At 41.0% G+C, this 18,446-nt stretch overlaps 2 protein-coding genes across 2 annotated transcripts; one reads left to right on the forward strand and one right to left on the reverse strand.

The window, feature by feature from the left end:
• The first annotated feature begins 3,496 nt into the window (after positions 1-3,496).
• LOC118430956 (uncharacterized protein C1683.06c-like) lies at positions 3,497-8,178 on the forward strand. Its single transcript, XM_035841986.1, has 7 exons — positions 3,497-3,501; positions 3,696-3,894; positions 4,777-4,912; positions 5,965-6,126; positions 6,494-6,630; positions 6,975-7,148; positions 8,010-8,178. Exons 1-7 carry the CDS (start codon positions 3,497-3,499, stop codon positions 8,157-8,159), a joined length of 963 nt encoding a protein of 320 aa, XP_035697879.1. The 3' UTR covers positions 8,160-8,178.
• A 3,026-nt stretch (positions 8,179-11,204) lies between these two features.
• On the reverse strand, positions 11,205-18,270 carry LOC118430957 (sigma non-opioid intracellular receptor 1-like). Its single transcript, XM_035841987.1, has 4 exons — positions 18,093-18,270; positions 14,773-14,985; positions 13,650-13,742; positions 11,205-12,847 (listed from the first exon to the last, which is right to left on the reverse strand). Exons 1-4 carry the CDS (start codon positions 18,238-18,240, stop codon positions 12,381-12,383), a joined length of 921 nt encoding a protein of 306 aa, XP_035697880.1. The 5' UTR covers positions 18,241-18,270; the 3' UTR covers positions 11,205-12,380.
• Between the last annotated feature and the right edge of the window lie 176 nt (positions 18,271-18,446).

Consider the following 18,446-nt stretch of genomic DNA (forward strand, 5'->3'; position numbering starts at 1 on the left):
GAGATTGTACGTTTCAGCGATTCATACCCTAGGCAATACATTGTAATAAACTCATAAACTCAAATTGTATTGGGTTGTTGCAAATAAGCAACTATTGAAGTTATAAACAAACATTAAGTGAAACATAAATTGTACTATACGTATTTTGCACCATGTATGTGTAGAAAACAAGAATGATGCAATTCTATGATATGTACCTCTATTGTATTTTGTCTCACCAGTACCTTATCCCTCATGACCTCATCAATGAAAAGCGGCCTGCAGGCCAATTTGAGCCTCTCTTGAAAAAAAAAGGTTCAAGCATAGAAAGAAACAAACAATGAATATCAAACTAGGCTCTCAGTACAAAATACGTTTTAAATGAATTTTACCAATTACTGACGTCGGTGTAGGTTAGACATCCAGGTAATAAGATACACCAAAAAGTAGTTACTCAAGCAACTGGATATGGTTTTCATAGTTAGAGTATAAAAAAAACTGTTTCTTCCAGATCACTTCAGTGTCACTGACGAAAACTGGTGGATTCCAGTTGAAACGTCTGACCGTTTCCAAAACCATATCCAGTCACTTGTCTGATGAGTAACTACTTTTTGGTGCAATTACTGACTTCTTTATAAAGCAGTCTAAGAATGATAAGTCAATATGAAAGTCGGAATCCTCTAGTATCTGAGAAAATATAATCGCCTCATGGACTAGTAGAAAAGACAGGATTTCGGCCCAAATATCAGGTGCTGTAACGGTACTACTCCGGTGATGAACATGAACGCTAAAACGTTTTCCTCTTTGTCAGCCCAAGACTTTTTTATCATCACAATTTGTTGACCGTGCCATCCGCAGATAAAAAAGATACAAAACAGGGAATTTCCCGAATGTTTGAACCTTTTAAAAGGTCCGCTATAGTACCATACCATGCCTCCGGCTAGTTCGGCAGCCTGGATGTATTTCTCTTCAAGACATACAACCGAATAAACTAAATCAAAACCAAGGCTTTGCTTGGCTCAACTTAGTGAGGAGCCGCCAACAGCTACAGAGCATGCTAAAGAGCAGTGCTGGCCTCTGGCCCATAATAGCGAATTTACGTCAAACTTTACTGGCTCTGCCAATGTCAGCTCAAGGTCAAAGTCACCATAGATTCCCGGTGAATAAAACCCCATGAATTAAAAAAAAAAAACTGGTTTCCGGCCAAAATGTCTAGACATAATCTTTCCCCATCATATTTAACGGTTCTGCCACAGCGGTTTTAATTAGAACAGCCACGAGACTGGAACCTCGCTGGTTTGGCGGGGAGCCAGCGGGAGATAAGTAAGAAGAACACATGACCCGCTCAGGTCAGGTTCGGCCCAAGCTCAAATTCATTACGTTACCGGCATTTCGCAGTGACATTGGATATCGCCGACAGCGTGATACACCTCCCGTCAACTTCTAAAGGTACGTAACCTTCTGTTTCAGTAGGAGCTCGGTTACAATCGGCATACGATCGTCGTCTGATCGCGAACTAAGGGCATTATTGGGTATAAGTCGTGTGTATATATATATATGCCATATGCAACTCAGCTGTGTATTTAATATCAGGGAGGTTTTATATAAAAATACAGTATAAGATCGGGGGTTAAATTTGTAACAACCTACTTAAAGCTCCTACGACATCAAAACCATACGACAATGTAACTACATCTAAGGAAATCTGAAGACCTATAGTTACGTCGGTTTGTGTCCGTAGCTTTATCTACATGTACGTGAGGCAAATTCTTTCTGAGATGGTCGGTTTGACCTTGACTTGGTGTTGTCAACATCAAGCTGACGTTACGCAATATCTGATGTTACGCAATACATGTAGGTGTAATGTGGTTTGAAGCATCATCTCAAATGGGAGAAGACATTGTTATCATCGTGTTGAGACGACTCATGCTTTAGACACGCTTTCGAACCTGACATTGCCTTGCGATTTGAAACCAAAAACGTAAAAGCAGATGAAGAGGTAATTTTCTTAAACTTAAAGGTATTGCACTATTTTTGTTGGCCTGATCTTTCCTCGCGATCGTATAGTTATATATGCATATTTTTCCGATATCAACAGTCTCAGATTTCTAACGGTATTGGGGAACTCAATTTCTTTCTACTGTCCATTGATATGGTATTCCGTCTTTATCGTTGTGCATTGGTATTCCCAGCACGGTTTCACCTATATACAGAAGGGCAATGTGCCAGAAACAAGGCACATGGTCAAAGCTGTAACGTTAGAGTTTTAATGGAGGAAGGACTCGGTCGCTGACCCTAACCTGAGCGTACGTTCACCGGATATGGAGAAATTAATGATATGAACAAGAGTTCGGAGACCTCATACCTCCATGAAACGCGTTCAATCATTTTTTTTACATTTCATACAATGTTTGAATTAAAGCTAAAACAGGTATCTCACTAGCACTGGGTCGGCTTTGCGACAAATTATTTTGTGACAAGATGAGAACTGTTTGGCCAATTTTCAGTGCTGTCACACTGACATGCGATATGCGGTTAAAATGCGTGACCTTGACAAGCAAAATATCACATTTTTAGTTTTTTTTCCTGACATATTAGTCAGTCAATGGTTAATTTTCTTTTTTACTATCTTTGCTTTCAGATGTGCGTGTTGGTGATGTTATTTCTGGTGGCGGAGTTAGGGATCAGTGAAGCGCAGAAACAAACCAGCCGTCAAGGTACAGATAACGCTTGTTCACCTTTATCCGTTGGGTCCCTAGAATAGGACGTTAAATGGAGGTCCCGTGTATGGGGAGAGCCACACCCCATGCACGTTAAAGAACCCCCTGGTGATTTACATCATTCACCCGGACGGGTGTGTCACCCCGTAAGGGGCGGTATAACCCGTCGTGTACGAACATGTGCAAAGTGTACAGGGTTAGCCCTTGACAATAGCCTACGGCTAGTTGGGCAGCCCTGGCTGTTTGTAAACAGCTGAACAAATTGGGTAACCTAAATCCGCCGTTGCTTTAAAAAAAACAGGGTACTAATTGGGATATCACGTTGACGGTCGTTGGATTCAATTTGCAAAATGTTTTCAGTATATCGCAGTTTAAACTACGTAATTACCACCCGTCGGCTTGATGTGCCTAAATACCGTTTAGAAAAACAACCTAACGGATAAAGGTGAACTAGCATTAGAGATAGAGTTCATTTAAGCAAAAGTTGTCCGTGCATCAGCAGAAGATGCATGCTTAGGAGTGGTGCCCATCTCCATTTCTGTAGCTCTTGGGCCACACATATCTAGGTTTAAGTTACTTGAGCCCGCGTGACTTTGGATTTTTGTTTTCTAAATCCATTGATGTTATTTCAAATAATAAACTTCAAATTCTGTTTCTTGTCTCCAAGATGCTGTACACACTAGAAAAATGGTTGCAGAATCACGCTTTAACTGTCATTAAATCTTCGTTTTCGTTTCTCGTTGTTTAATGACAAGGACAATTAAGTTTATTGCATGTTCATGCCTCAATGGGTCTAAATGCAGTACGTTTGATACAAAGAGAATAACTTGTAAATTATGATGCGTGAAACTTATATCTATATATGATTCTACATGCTTCATTCCTCTTCTTAAAACATGTGTTGACGAACTTACATAGTTCTTCCATTACGTCAAAGTTAGTTCATGACATGAGATATTTGAACAAGTCTTCCTTTTGTTCTTCTTAATGTTCAAGTCTTCTTAATATAGGACAACAGAAACTGGTGATCCTTGACGTGGACCCCGGTATTGATGACGCCATCGCCATGATGATGGTGCTATCCCAGCCTGCAGTGCGCGTGCTGGCGGTCACGTGTGTGCGCGGGAATGCGCGGGAAGTTCTGCTGGACTGTAAGAACGCGCTGAGGGTGCTGCACGCAGCCGGGCGGACCGATGTAAGTTTTACGTCCAAAAAGTTTTAAACATCAAGGTTATACAATTCTACTCCCCAAGCAGAGGTTGATGAGGAAAATCATTACCTTTTTCTTATGACGTCTTTTGCCGTATATTTTTGTCAGTCAACCTTGGTTTTAGCTGAAAGAAGAAGAAAAGGTGGCATGTAAGAAAAAGGTCACGATTTTCCCCATCAACCTTTGCTTAGACTAGAGAGTAAAACAATACGCCAAATAGCAGTTACTCGAGCAACTGGATGTGATTTTAGAAACGGCCAGACTTTTCAAGCAGCATTCACTACCCTTCGATAGTGACGCTGAGCAAGATCTGCTAATCAGCAGGTTTTAGCAAACAGTTTTAACCACAGGAAAACATGATATCCAGTGTAGGAAACTAGTAACCAGAATCATGTGTTGCACAAATATCAAAGAAAACAATCCAACATGCCCAGAATTTTGTTACCAGTTCTCTGCCTGGTTTTCCTTTGGAAAACAGCATCCATCACCTTCAGGAAGTGTGACGTCATCACCGTGTCACAGCTGGCTGGAAGTCTGCATCTGCTCCCGTCCCGATTTAGTGAAGGTTGATTTCGCTATCTAAAGCCCATATCCAAATGGGGAGTGAAAGAGGTCATCAGAGCCCATCAACCTTCCCTCAACCGAGACGGGGGCCGATACCGACTCCCAAGCACTTTGACCCATTACTGACGTCACACTTCTGGTTTGGATGTATGACAGGCTTTTAGTCATTTCAACCTGATAAGGATCAGAGGATGAGATTGATATGGACCGAAAGCTTGTTTGTAATTGCTTTATTTTGTGTGCGGATATTAAGTTCACATTTGTAAGATAACCTCTTTATTCACGTTTGTATTGTCCATGCAGATCCCGGTGTACGTGGGTGCCTCCCTCCAGCTGATGGGGAATGACGTGTACGACTACACGTACTGGAACGGGCGGGACAGTATGGGAGACGCGCCCGACAAGTATCCTCCCGACTACCGGCTCATCAACCAGGCAGGTAGGACCCAAACTCACCAGAAACTTTTATTTAAAATCCCTTGATTTTCACACGTATTTAATAGTGCAGTTCAGTTCAGCACTGTTACATCCCAGATGTGCTTCTATCCCAGAAGCGCTTCTGGGATGGAGCGCATCTTGGATAGATCAAGCATAGATATGTTTGCGGTAAGCTAGACCTGCTTTAAGGTAGCCTGGTTACCAAACCCCAGCCCGATCTCAAGTATCTATCGTGCAGGGGTCTGACCGGAAGGGATAGGAACTCTTCTCAATTTTGCCCCTTATAGTGGGCAAAAAACTCCACCAATAGAACAGCACAGGATCAGCAGGAGGTAATTACACCCCTGCCACGATTGGTTAAATACCCCCAAATGTACTTTTTGAATCCATAACAGTGACCACTAAGTACCTGATTCGCTACTGTGATAGCCTGCTGACCAACTGTGGTGTGTTGTAGCTGGCTACCTGTGGTGAGAGTGGTCATCAATCCTAGGTTCTCCTCCCTCTTATCAAGGGCCTTAGAGAACCTTTCTACAGCCATCCTGCCAGACCCCAACACGAAAGATATATTTTGAGGTTGGGGTATGGTATCCAGGCTAGTTTTAAGGTTGTTGGTAGTCGACAGGTGCCACCAGCTTGGGATTTTGACACATTCCGAAGCGGCCCACACATTTCCTTCAACAGCAAAACCAGTCTGCTCTAGGCATCAGCACTTATCGTCCTAGATTACCAGCCGGCGCTTTGGTACTACTTACATGCAGTTCTAGAATCAATGGTGTTCAATAGCTGGCCTGGAGTCGTGTCTTGTTCGTTTTAGTCTGCTCCCGAAGGTCGCTACAGGTCTGTTGGCAGGGGAGCTGACTTCGGGAGCGGACTAAAACGAAAAAGGCTGGACTCCGGGGTATTCAATAGCAACATCAATAAACATTACAAATCATTTCATCTACTTACATTATATTAGAACATTTAATATTACATTATATATTTGTCCGTATTTGATAGAAACTACTTATTTCTACTTGATGAGCTGCGTCTTGTTTTTGCCTCCTTTAGAACACGCCGTGTTAATGTTGATCCGGATGTCCAACGCCTACCCGAACCAGATCACCCTGATCGCCCTCGGTCCGCTCACTAACGTGGCGCTGGCCAGGAGGATGGACCCGGACATTTCCTCACGCTTCAAGGAGATCATCATCATGGGAGGCAACATCAGAGGTCAGAGGTCAATTTCAACATGTCGGAACGTGTAATGTATGATTTGCAACGGCTTTGGGGGGCTAGTAGAAAATTAGCTACAATCTGGCTTGTACAGTTGTAACTGTCAAGTTTTCATATGACAATCCGTACGTGCGCACGCACACACACATACACACTGACACACACGTATGAACGCGCGCACACGCGCGCGCATACGCACGAGGGGAGCGGTCACACAAGTGGATATACAGCAAGTCCGTATGAGTTACATGTACGTATTATAAATGATGCTTTTGGTTTATATACGTGCAGACATGCAAATTCCTTTACTTATATTCTCAAATAAATAAAAGAGAAACACGTGTACTTTTTGTATTTATACAAGGTGAAGGCAACATCGGCATCAGTGCGGAGTTTAACTTCTGGATGGACCCCGAGGCGGCGCAGGTTGTTCTGCGGGAGTACAAGTGCCCCATGAAGGTTGTACCGTGGGAGGTTTGTCAGGAACACGGACTGGAATGGGTAGGTATCACTATTCTTTTTTTTTACTCATTATATTATCTTATCATTTGTATGATATCATATGACAGCTTTAATTCATTACCTACTACAATGACACTAAGTTGTATTTGTTATGATCTTTTATTCCAAGTTTGAATACCATAACATTACAACTTGCGCTCTGCAAACAACTTTCGAATTCGATTTTTCTTTTGGTGACACACTTATGAAAACATTCGTAGTTCTCGTGCCCAATACAAATAACTATTTAAGCTTTTTAATGATGTAAGACGTTATGCTAATCATTGAAAGATAACGGACGTGGATTTTCGGCACTTTAAGGTTACGCAACACTTCTTTCTCAGGATTTCTTCGCGAATTGGACCGCCATGCCGACGCGGAGGGCTCGCTTCATCAAGGCCATCTCCCTGAACCTGTCCAAGTGGCTGAGGGGCCAGGGCGAGCCGACCTACCTGTCGTGCGATCCCCTGGCAACCGCCATCGTCATCGACACCGGCATCGTGCAGACCGTGGACACGGTGTGTAACTGTAACAGTGGGATATAGGAGAATTCTTGTACACAAACAAAATTAAACTTACTTGCTTACGTTTCGGTGTCTATCAGACACCTTCCTCGGAGCTTCTGACTGGAGTTCTGCTTCTCGTCGCTATATGTAGCCGACGTAGGTGGCGCTTTTGCGACGTGAAGATTATCCCAAACGTGTCCAAGTTTGTATCTTCCCGATTCATCACTGGGGCTGACTTTCTTATCCATACCGCCTCTTTAAGTTAATCCACCTGAGTCGTCTGTTGTCTTCCCTGTCTATGACTCTGGCCCCCTCCCAATCAATGACGCAGTTGTTCCTGGCAATACAAGTATGTTCCGTTACTCCTATATCCTATATTGTACCAACCTGATGAAATTATTTTCGGATGTAACAGTGGGGTTTAAGGACTGCTAAACTGAAGACACCAAACGGCTTCAGCCTTTTGGCGGAACGGTTTAGAGTCTGGGTTTGTGAGCTGGTGGCCTGGGATCGACGCCGGTTCTAGTCCCGGGAGTCAGGATATTTGTATGTATTGTTTCCGTCTGTTTCTACTCCCTTCTTGTTTTCACTGGTTCCCATGCCGCCGACCGTGTGAGTAAAAAGCTAGAGATGTTCTACACAGGGATGCCGAACTCGGAAATTCGAGGGCGAATCTTAAAAAGAAAAGGGGGAGTTCAGGACCTGTTTAGAAATAGCCAACACTAGTATTAGAGTACAGGATTGTTTATAACTGTTCATTTTCACTTGTATATCTACTATGTTCATACTATGTACTTGCAATTAGCCCTCGGGCACGAACTTGCAAATAAACTTATTTTTATATACGTTCTACCTTTTTCCCTTCTGTTTCAGGTGTACGCCACGGTGGAGGTGGAGGGGGAGTACACCCGTGCGCAGATGGTGGTGGACTGGTGGGGATTCCGCAGGAAGACTCCGAACGTGGACATCATCAGGAGTCTGAACATGTCCAGATACAAGAATCTTTTAATGACCGCCATGTGAAGCGTGTTTTCTTTTTTTGGCGACGCCTCCGAGGTGGAGCGTTATACACTTCAGGTGTATACATGGTCTCAATTTGTTAGACCTCTAAAAGACCCAAAACGTGGACATCATAAGAAGTTTAAACATGTCCAGATATAAGAGTCTCTTCATGACTGTCATGTGAAGGGTGTTTTCTTCCAAGGTAGAGCGTTATACACTTCAGTTGTATACATGGTCTCAATTTGTTAGACCACAAAAAAACTAAACAGGGACATCATAAGAAGTATATATCCAAATGTCCAGAAATAAGAGCCTCTTGATTACTGCCATGTGAATTAAAGTCAGACAAGGGTGTTCTCCTTTTTTTTTAGGTGGAGCAATGTACACTTCAGTTGTGTAGAAAGGGATACTGCCAGCAACTCTACAACCGCCTGTCTCTATACACTGTCTAAAGATTTTAAGTCAACAGAAAAATGGCAAGATCTACATGTATGTAAATGCTGTACGTCAAGTATTTCACACAAAATTAGACAATGAAGCAACAGCAATAAATTATGAGCATGTTGAAACTTGAGACTCTACCATAGATGTTAAAGTATAGTAGATGTCTCGGTGGTTGATTAACATCATATGTATATATTGCATACATTTTGCAACGTTGATGTAGAGGCTCTGTTAGATATGCTGATGGATTTAGAAATGCCTATCAATCAAATTATGACTACATATAGTCTACTCGTGTCCAGTCACATTTGTTGTACTGTAGGGCAGTTGTGCATGATTATTGTACCAGTTTCTGTTGTCATTTTATAAATAATGGAGAGGATTGCCGTAGATTCTCATCTGTCATAGCCTTGCTGACAATCCTGCCACAGAGAAATTGAAAAACAAAGAAACCTAATGTACACGCAGATCATGTGGTTGCATAAAATAGTACCATAACCTTACAAAGAAGTGTAGCTGACCTATGAACAATCCTAGGCTGGCTTCTGGTACTATGTTATGCCACTGTAGGATCTGCATGGAGATTATCTGTATATCAAGTTGGTAAAAGGAAAAACAACTGTGCAAAGTAACAAATAGATATTCACTCTGTAAAAAGAAAGAAGGCAAAGATGATTTAAAAAAAGATATTTGAAAAGAAGAGATATCGATTTATTCCAAGTGACAAGTTCCCGTACATTTATTTCCAACATAAGCCATTCACCTATCTTTAGAACCTAAGGTCACTGTGCCACCAATCTTGAAGAAGCATCTAATATATATTTCATAATGTCTAGAAGAGATTGCATAGAAATGTTGTAAATCAGCACACTTGAATACTATTTCTAAGAAATGAATACAGCAATCTTCAATGCATCATACTTTAGCATTACATACAGGCATTATCAAACTTTAAGGTAAAACTATCTCCTTAATTATAGCACTTAGTCACCTGCTAGTTAACCATTTAGCACCACAAATGAAATTACATCCAAGCATTTTAATTGTGTTTGTGTTGAAGAAATTTTTCAGCAGATTACATTACACTTCACAGGCAACACATTTTTTTGCTGATAATGGTTGAGAATAGATATTGAACATTGGTTTGAATGTTACATTCAGATTGGAGCATTTGTTACAATGATCAGTGAAGAAATTGCCCACAAGTGTTTTGCAAATTGTACATCGCATGATTCTAGTTTACGTGTGTGAAGCCCCTGTCATGCATTCAGGACTTGACCAGTCATGAATTGTGATAACAGGAGATACAAGCTAAGTAACATTTGGGACTGCATGCTTCTTTGCAGAAGTGCCATCTAGTGGTGGGAGAAATATCTGCAGACCCCAGTCATCATCGCCCCCAGGCCATACCATTATTTGTTGTTTCTTGGATTTCCCGACCCTTTTTTTTCCGATTTAAAAAAAAAAAAATTTAAATTGATGGCCATATTTCGTGTTGAAAAATTTCACTGCCTCTTCTTTCTCAAATTAAATATGGGCCTCAAATTCCAGTAGCTGTACGTGCCTATTTTGGACGGTAGGTTTATCGTTTTTCTTCAATCTTCAAACTTTGCTACCAGGAACCCCCTAAATGTTGAAAGTTTAGGTTCTCCTGTCCGATCTGTCCTCCCCCGACTTTTTGAATTCTTTTTTTTTTTCAACGACCGACCCAATTATTTTCTGAAAAAATCCGAGAAACAACAAATAAAATTGGTGTGGCCTAAAGAAGGTTACAGAAAGACTACAAACAATTCTGACTTGTTCTACACGTCAATGCAAGGGAGAGTGACATTCTTGGGGTCTTATTAGTACTTTACTTTCAATATCAAATTATATAGAGTCCATTCCAAGACACCGTGCGGATGTTTGTTGCCATTGTATAGAACTGATTTTAAAGTTTTGTAATTATATGTCTAGGACATTTGATACTTCAGAAATATTTCTAACACTGTTTCAACTTTATAAATATTTCCCTGGTCCTTTAAAACTTTGGAAATATTCATGGTGTGGAATTGGATACTTCTAATGGTTTCTAAATAATGATAACAGCATTCTACCATTATTTACCATTTTCTACCATTTTTTCTAAATGGTTCAGGGATCTGGGAAGATAGCAATTCACACATCTTGCAAAGTATGGTTGGGTGCCATGCGACAATGGCCCACCACAAAGGATCCACTAGTGCCCAGCTGTGAAATCTAAAAATATACAGAGGCTACAATATGGCTTACTTTTATGGGGGCAATAAACTAATTTTACCATTTGGCAAAGTTTACAAATATTTGTAAATATTTGTAAATGTCAAAGATTCACACAGAGGTTTCACAAGTATTCTAAATAAAGATATTTTTGTACAGTTACTTTCCAAATGTTTCTAAAATATTCAAAGGAATTCAAATAGATGAGTATTTTCTTAGTCAATTTTTTGAAAAGAATTTAATTATTGTGGCTTAGATATTCTTTTATTGAAAATAATTCAGACTTATTACAAATATCACCTAAAAACCCTCATGGTGTCTTGGAATGGACTCTATATGTTGGTCTGTCATAATCTTTTTAAATTCAACATCAAATTACATACAACATGATTGTGCAGTTTACTTCAATATCATAGACCACTCTTTAATAAATTAGATATCGTATTAATATTCCTAGTAATTGATCAAAATAACTTCTCTTTTTTCTAAATTTACTGTAACAGTTACATCAAACAATTTATGACTGCTCCTCTCCTGTCAAGAACAAAAGGCAAGAATATTTTCAGGACAAAATCTTTTCTTAAAACCTCTAAACTCTCAAAAGGTGACAATATTCATATCTTCTTGGGGTAGTGCAACCAATTGAAAAGACTGACAATCTTTACATGCATTTTGATACAATTTTGATACACGGAAAACAGATGTGTAGTAATTTGATATGTCTGGTTTTTTTTAGGGTCTGTTGAGATAGCACAATTATAAAGAATAAGTGGTCATATCAGGGAATCATGATCTTTATAACTAAATATAACTTAAGTTAAAGTGCCCATGTCAACAAATCAACAGTACCTGCATAAAACACACCCTTCTGATGTTATTGACCATCTAATTTCACAATCATTTTCACAATCATCGCAATCATAAGTTTTTAGAGAATTAGCTTCTATATTATGCAAATAAACTGATGCAATTAATGTCTGCAAATACAAGCAAAATGCAGTGTGTTTCCTTCTGCACATGTCACCACGAATCAGGAAAGTCCAAAATCAACATTCAGCACTACTGCTTTGTGGTCAGCTTGTAAATCTTGCAAATCTAGCCATAAGGCCACACTGACTAAATCTTAAGGATTGCATCTGTGCATTAATTGATTTTTGCCTGTTTTCCAAAATAATAACTCGCCACCCAATACTGTAAATACAGAAATGTTCGCGGTGGTTTTATGTTCACAGTTTTTGCTGGATTTTTCTCTTTTTATCGCCCATTTTGGGGTGTCCAGAGGTGACAGTTTCTTCATAACGTATTCCAAATGCGAGACCAGATTACTCATACATAGCTGTACTGTTATTGATAATGTTTTGTTTTTGTTTTGTATGTAGCCTCTTAGTACTATTGTCTGTATAGCTATTAGTTGTTATTGGTTGCCATACATTGTACCCTGTGCGATTGTTGAGCAATAAATTCATTCATTCATTCAATCAATCTATAAAATTAAGTCAGTGTGGCCTAGATAGCACTACATTATGTGGCAGCATATCAAAACTACACCACAGGGTGATTCTATGATGTGTAGTCTGTGTACACTTTTCTCATGTATGAGGACGCCTGCTGCACCTTTCTCACGGTAAAGTCCACCGCCTGACCAGTGTGTTTGACTGTCAGGTCGGCAGCGATGTTTACCTTTTGGGCAGAGACCGTGGCCAGCCAGCTGGCTTTCTTGACCATCCAGTCAGCCACCACGGCCGCTTGTTTGGACGTGAAGGTGAATGCCACCTGGAAGAAGTCCTTCAGCTGACCGCCCATGTCGTCCAGGTAAACCATGTAGTGCGATGCCTCGAGCAGGAGAGCCTTGAAGTACACCTTGACGGTGTAGAAGAGGGTGATGAAGTCGTTGGTTCCGAAAACGGTGTCGGAGAGAGCGAATCCGAGCGTAGACGGGATGAAACCGCGCCCGTACTCCACCATCCAGGTCCCAGCGGTCCATTGGACGGAGGTGGCGTCGCCAGCGAGGTGGTGTATGGTGTCGCCTGTGGGGAGGGGGGCAGGTTAGGACAAAGTGCAGCTGCACAGGGTTGTAGCCAGCCTGAAATCATTTTCAGTCCCCTTGATTTTGAATGGGAATCCTATCGAGCACTGAAGGCATGGCGTGACGTTGCGCGTCATTTCTAGGGGGTCTGGGTCCCAGAAAATTTTTAAATCAAGACCCTCTGAAACACTATTTCCTGCATTTTGAGGTGCAAATTTTGCTTGTAGACTAAGCTGTTCAATGGCATCTGTTTTGGTGAAGAAGAACACATGGGTTTCAGTTTTTTTATATCTTTACATATCAAATTTTGGCTGTCCCAAGGGACGGAATGGGGAAAACTTTTTTCAGCCCCCAGCTACAAAATTCCTTCAAAGGACTGAAGGACAGGTGCTGGCTACAACCCTGCAGCTGCATCACTCCAATTGTGTGTGTAAAATCTACATTAATTTTTAAAAAAAATTATTGCAATATGTAGGGAGTTACATTACACATCCTAGCTTGGATTCCCAGACAGCCCTATAGAGTTAGTATATGATGTCCCAGCAGCACCCTACCTGAAAAGTGTACAAGGCTGAGAGGGGGCAATTAGCAAACAATGAGGAAAATCTGCAAGAATTGTAGGCAAAAGTGGTTGCTATGTGAGCCAATTCCGGCTTCGCTGGGGCTACCGGAAAATGACTTAACATTATTGAGGGGGGATCCACACCATTCCCCTTCCACATCACTCTACTCCTTTGAACCCCATGTAATTTTTGACAGCAAAACCCTTGTGTCTATTAATACTGGCTAAATATAGGATTCACCTGACTGGAACATCTGACTCTTTGTTGTGCCCTCCTTCCACTGTCTGAAGCTGCCAGTCAGTATTGTGTCCGAGATATTTGCCCAATAGCGACCTGATAAAGAAACAACATTACAGTAAGATACATGTAATGAGGGTAATACATTAAATGCTTCTTGTAATGATCAAGTCTGTGACTGCCCAATCAGCACTAAGGATAGAACTATGGTTACCCAATCAGCACTAAGGACAGAACTATGGTTACCCAATCAGCACTAAGGACAGAACTATGGTTACCCAATCAGCACTAAGGACAGAACTATGGTTACCCAATCAGCACTAAGGACAGAACTATGGTTACCCAATCAGCACTAAGGACAGAACTATGGTTACCCAATCAGCACTAAGGACAGAATTATGGTTACCCAATCAGCACTAAGGACAGAACTATGGCTACCCAATCAGCACCAAGGACAGAACTATGATTACCCAATCAGCACTAGGGATAGAACTGTGGCTGCAAGTTGTTGACAAAGTTGAGGTGTACATAAATTAGAGCCTTTTTTTTTAGGCTATTGCATGGAAAAATGGGAAAAGGACCTGAAATAGAGCAAGGCGATGCTACAGTTCTAGGAAGGATGCAAAACTTTACACATCTTCCTTCTGAGTGATGATGTAACAAGCTTGTACAGACAATGCCAGTGGGGAACACTACAATTCTTAGTAATTTAAGCAAGGACAAAAACTTGTTAGGAACTTGCTAGATTTTTTTCATACTAGTAGTTAACTTACCCAGGGCAATGAGAAGAAAACATCTGAATCAGATCATGAATTCGAATTCATCTGGTTCAAGATGTGTAGATTGGTAAAGAAAGGGTGCATAATTTATATTTTTTCCATTTTACAAAATTCATTCCCACAGACTCCAAACTGGGGGATGATTAGATCATGGGGTGCATACTTTAATCATGGACACCCCCCAAAAAAATAACTGCTCAGTAGAAGAAGAATACCTGAGTGTCCGACAGTGTCCACCGCAGTCCCGAAGAACAGCACGTACTCTGTGAAGGAGGCATAGAGGAGGCACATGGGGCCCATCCCCCCTCCCCCCCAAATAAATGATTAGTTAAGAAGAAGAATAATACCTGAGTGTCCGACAGTGTCCACAGCTGTCCCAAAGAACAGCACGTACTCTGTGAAGGAGGCATGGAGGAGGCACATGGACCCCATCCACCCTCCCGCGTTCACAAACACCCACTGAAGGTCGTTGTCGGGCAGGATGTGTCCGGGATAGCGGCGGCGAAGCTCGTCAAGAACCTTCCTGTACGCCGCCTCATGTCCCGCCGTCTTTGCTGTGACTACAGGGGGGGGGGGGCATTAATCAATTAGTCAATTGTGGTGTACAGAGTCCTCCCTAGAGGATGGAATAACAGAGGCCCTCCACCAGGGTTGTAGCCAGCACCTGTCCTTCAGTCTTTTGAAGGAATTTTGTAGCTGGGGACTGAAAAACGTTTTCCCCATTCCGTCCCCTGGGACAGACAAAAATTGATATGTAAAGATATAAAAAAACTGAAACCCATCTGTTCTTCTTCACCAAAACAGATGCCATTGAACAGCTTAGTCTACAAGCAAAAATTTGCACCTCAAAATGCAAGAAATAGTGTTTCAAAGGGTCTTGATTTAAAAATTTTCTGGGACCCAGACCTCCTAGAAATGACGTGCAACGTCACGCCATGCCTTCGATGCTCGATAGGATTCCTATTAAAAATCAAGGGGACTGAAAATGATTACAGACTGGCTACAACCCTGCCCTCCACTATACTCCTAGCCCAGCTCCAGTATACTACTGTTGAAATTTAGTGTGTTTCTTCCCTATTTTCTTGGTTAGTTTTGCTAAAATTAATTTCACAGATTTTTGTGCCAAGTGGCCTCACTTTTCCAGTGGGCATTGTCTGCAAAAACTTGTGAATGGGTGATGATCAAAACAAGTCATTTTGCCACTTCACAACAAAGGAATCACTATTATAATAGTATAATATATTATACTTGTAAGTTGTAGTATTTGACACCCTCTGTCATAGCAAAATGAACCCATTTTCATGAAAGTGCAGCGCCTTCGTTCGGATTATTTTTGCCAGCCCCTCCACTATACTTAATTTCTGGGGAGAACCCTGGGTGTAGCTTGCAATTGGATACCAGACCCTTCCTCCTTCCCAGTGTGAGTTTATCAAACCTTACTGTCCTGTCTCCAGGATGACAACTTGAATAGTGATAAGTCACGTCAATCTTTCTACAATCAATTTGTTGGTACACCAATGATCTTTTGAACTTTTCATGGTAGAAATGGTGATGATATCAAAAGCCTGTATCCATCAACAGGGCTCGAAATTCATTTTTGGGATTAGGTGCACTAGTGCACCCAGCTTTAAAAAATGGGTGCACCCAAAAAATTTTGGGTGCACCACTTAACTTTAAGTAATAACCTAATAACAAAACTTACTTACAAGCCATCAAATTCTTAAACAAGTACCATGGCATTTTTATTATTTTGCAAACACTTAGATGTCAAGAATATGATGTATACTAGTATACTTTGATATCTTTACATACATAAACCTAAGAAAATATTTGGGTGCACCCTGTGCACCCACAGAAAATAATTGGGTGCACAGATCCAATTTGGGGTGCACCTGGGTGCACATGCACCCAGTATTTCGAGCCCTGATCAACGTAGTAATAATTGTGACAAGACAAAATTCTATAGCTGGTAAACCTGTAAATTTCTTCGTAGAAGTTCTTCAGCATTTTATTAGCACATGGCTGTCTCCAGCTTTATTTTATTTTTTCCATCCCACTCATTGTCTGGGAGCTCGTCGTGTTAATGTTAAACATGTCATTTTAAGTCTAGGAAAATACATTCTCATTAATTTGGAGTCATGAAGTCCAGATTTTTGGGACAGACTGAGTGGTCCCTGCTGCAACTGTGCAAGCAAATTTCTGTCCTTGTACTGAAGGACGGACCCTTGTACTAAGTTGTAGATGTTGTACATAGCCAAACCAGTCCTTCAAGTATCGATTGAAGTTATTGCCGGTGACACAACCTTTAGCGTCTGCCCTGTGGCAAATATTAACCACCTCATTAAACAAGCTGTAAAGATATGATCATTGACCTGTAAAAAATGTCCTGCATGTACTGAACATCTGTTGAAGTGGTGATTACGTATATTGTAATGTGTGAGCGTCTGTTAAGTTTGCAAACCTACTAGTACTACACAGTGTAGTAACAGCAGCTTTAAATTTGTCTTCAACTTGGCACTCTTTGACAATATAAATACTCAGAGAATGTTCAGGGTTTCAAAGTTCAGTCTTGGCACTGTAGATGTTGAAATTTTTCACATTGCAAATAAACATTTCCTTTTATACCGCTACAGGAAAGTACCAGACATCCTTCCCTGCATTCTATCACAAAATCAATTCTCCACAAGAAAAAGAACTGTTGCAGTAACCTCATTTTTTCGAGCTTGCGTTTAGATGGACAGTCTACAAAAACTAGCCCATTATTAAGATTGCAAAAAAAAAGAACACCTTAAGGCTACATATGACTTATCTTAAAAATAGAGACCACTTCATGTATCAGGTTTCACAACAATGTAACATCATACTGACAACAACCTATCAAGCAGATGCCATGTGGAAGCTGGTTAAGCATAGTAGTATGGCTTTGCAGAATCCGTATTTCCACCTACAGTACTGCAGTTCTTCTTCTTTCATTTTGAGGCTTAGCCAACTTCAACTTGCTGAAGACCTTTGTAGCCTATATACTCATTTTTCACTTGAGTGAAGTGAGGAAAGTCGTGTAAAGTGCCTTTCCCAAGGGCACAAGATCGGTGACACGGCGGGGTTTGAACTCAGGACCTTCTGGACCTGAGTCAAACGTGCTGGCGATTGTGCCACACGGTCCCAGGTAACGTCACTGCCCTGCTTTTATGTGGCCATTTCACATCTGTCCAATCATGGACTGACAAGCCAGCCCACATACTGTGTGTTTACATCACGTCATCTCCAAGCAGCTGTTGGGGGAAAAATTGTAAAATTTTAGATTGCAGCATTTCTGGCAGCCTTCCATCCAAACATTTGCTTGGAGATACACAGAAAAGTTGACTGTGAGAGAGGCTTGGTCGTCAGAAAACGTCATATTCTTCCACCCAAACATCTGCTTGGAGATACCTTTTTTGGGCTCAATAAAAAATACGTTGATTGCAACAACGACCTGGCATGAATTAAATGGGCCTTTGTAAGAAAATTGACTGGAATCAGAATCCACATGGTCTATCCAAGCGGTACACCGATTTTCTAGTCTTAACCTTGTTGTTAAAGGTCTTAAAATCAGAGCAAAACCTTTAAATTAATTGCCTTCCATGTCCACTGTCTATTTCGGCTGTGCCCCCAAACAGCCGTTTCTAGCTGTAAAACTTACCGACATGTTTTCTGGAGATCTCCGCTACTGAGTCAGCATCGAAAGTGTAGGTCTTGTTGTTCAGCCAGAAGTTAATTCCGTAGATAAATACTCCGACCAGCACCAGGAAAAACAAGATACGCGAAACCGACGCCATCCTTCTGTATAGATGATACCATTCAAATAATGGGGGTGCACAAAAATTTGTCATGTGCATAATGCTTACAACATATAGGCTATAGACTACATTTATTTAGACTTTTTGGATATTGTTATTTACGTTTGTTTAGTATTTGCTAGATTTGGATCTATAAGTCTGATCTTTTGTAATCTAAACTTTTTTTCTCCCTTTTTACAATGTAA

The sequence above is a fragment of the Branchiostoma floridae genome, chromosome 14, assembly GCF_000003815.2.
Source record: "Branchiostoma floridae strain S238N-H82 chromosome 14, Bfl_VNyyK, whole genome shotgun sequence".
Taxonomy (NCBI): domain Eukaryota; kingdom Metazoa; phylum Chordata; class Leptocardii; order Amphioxiformes; family Branchiostomatidae; genus Branchiostoma; species Branchiostoma floridae.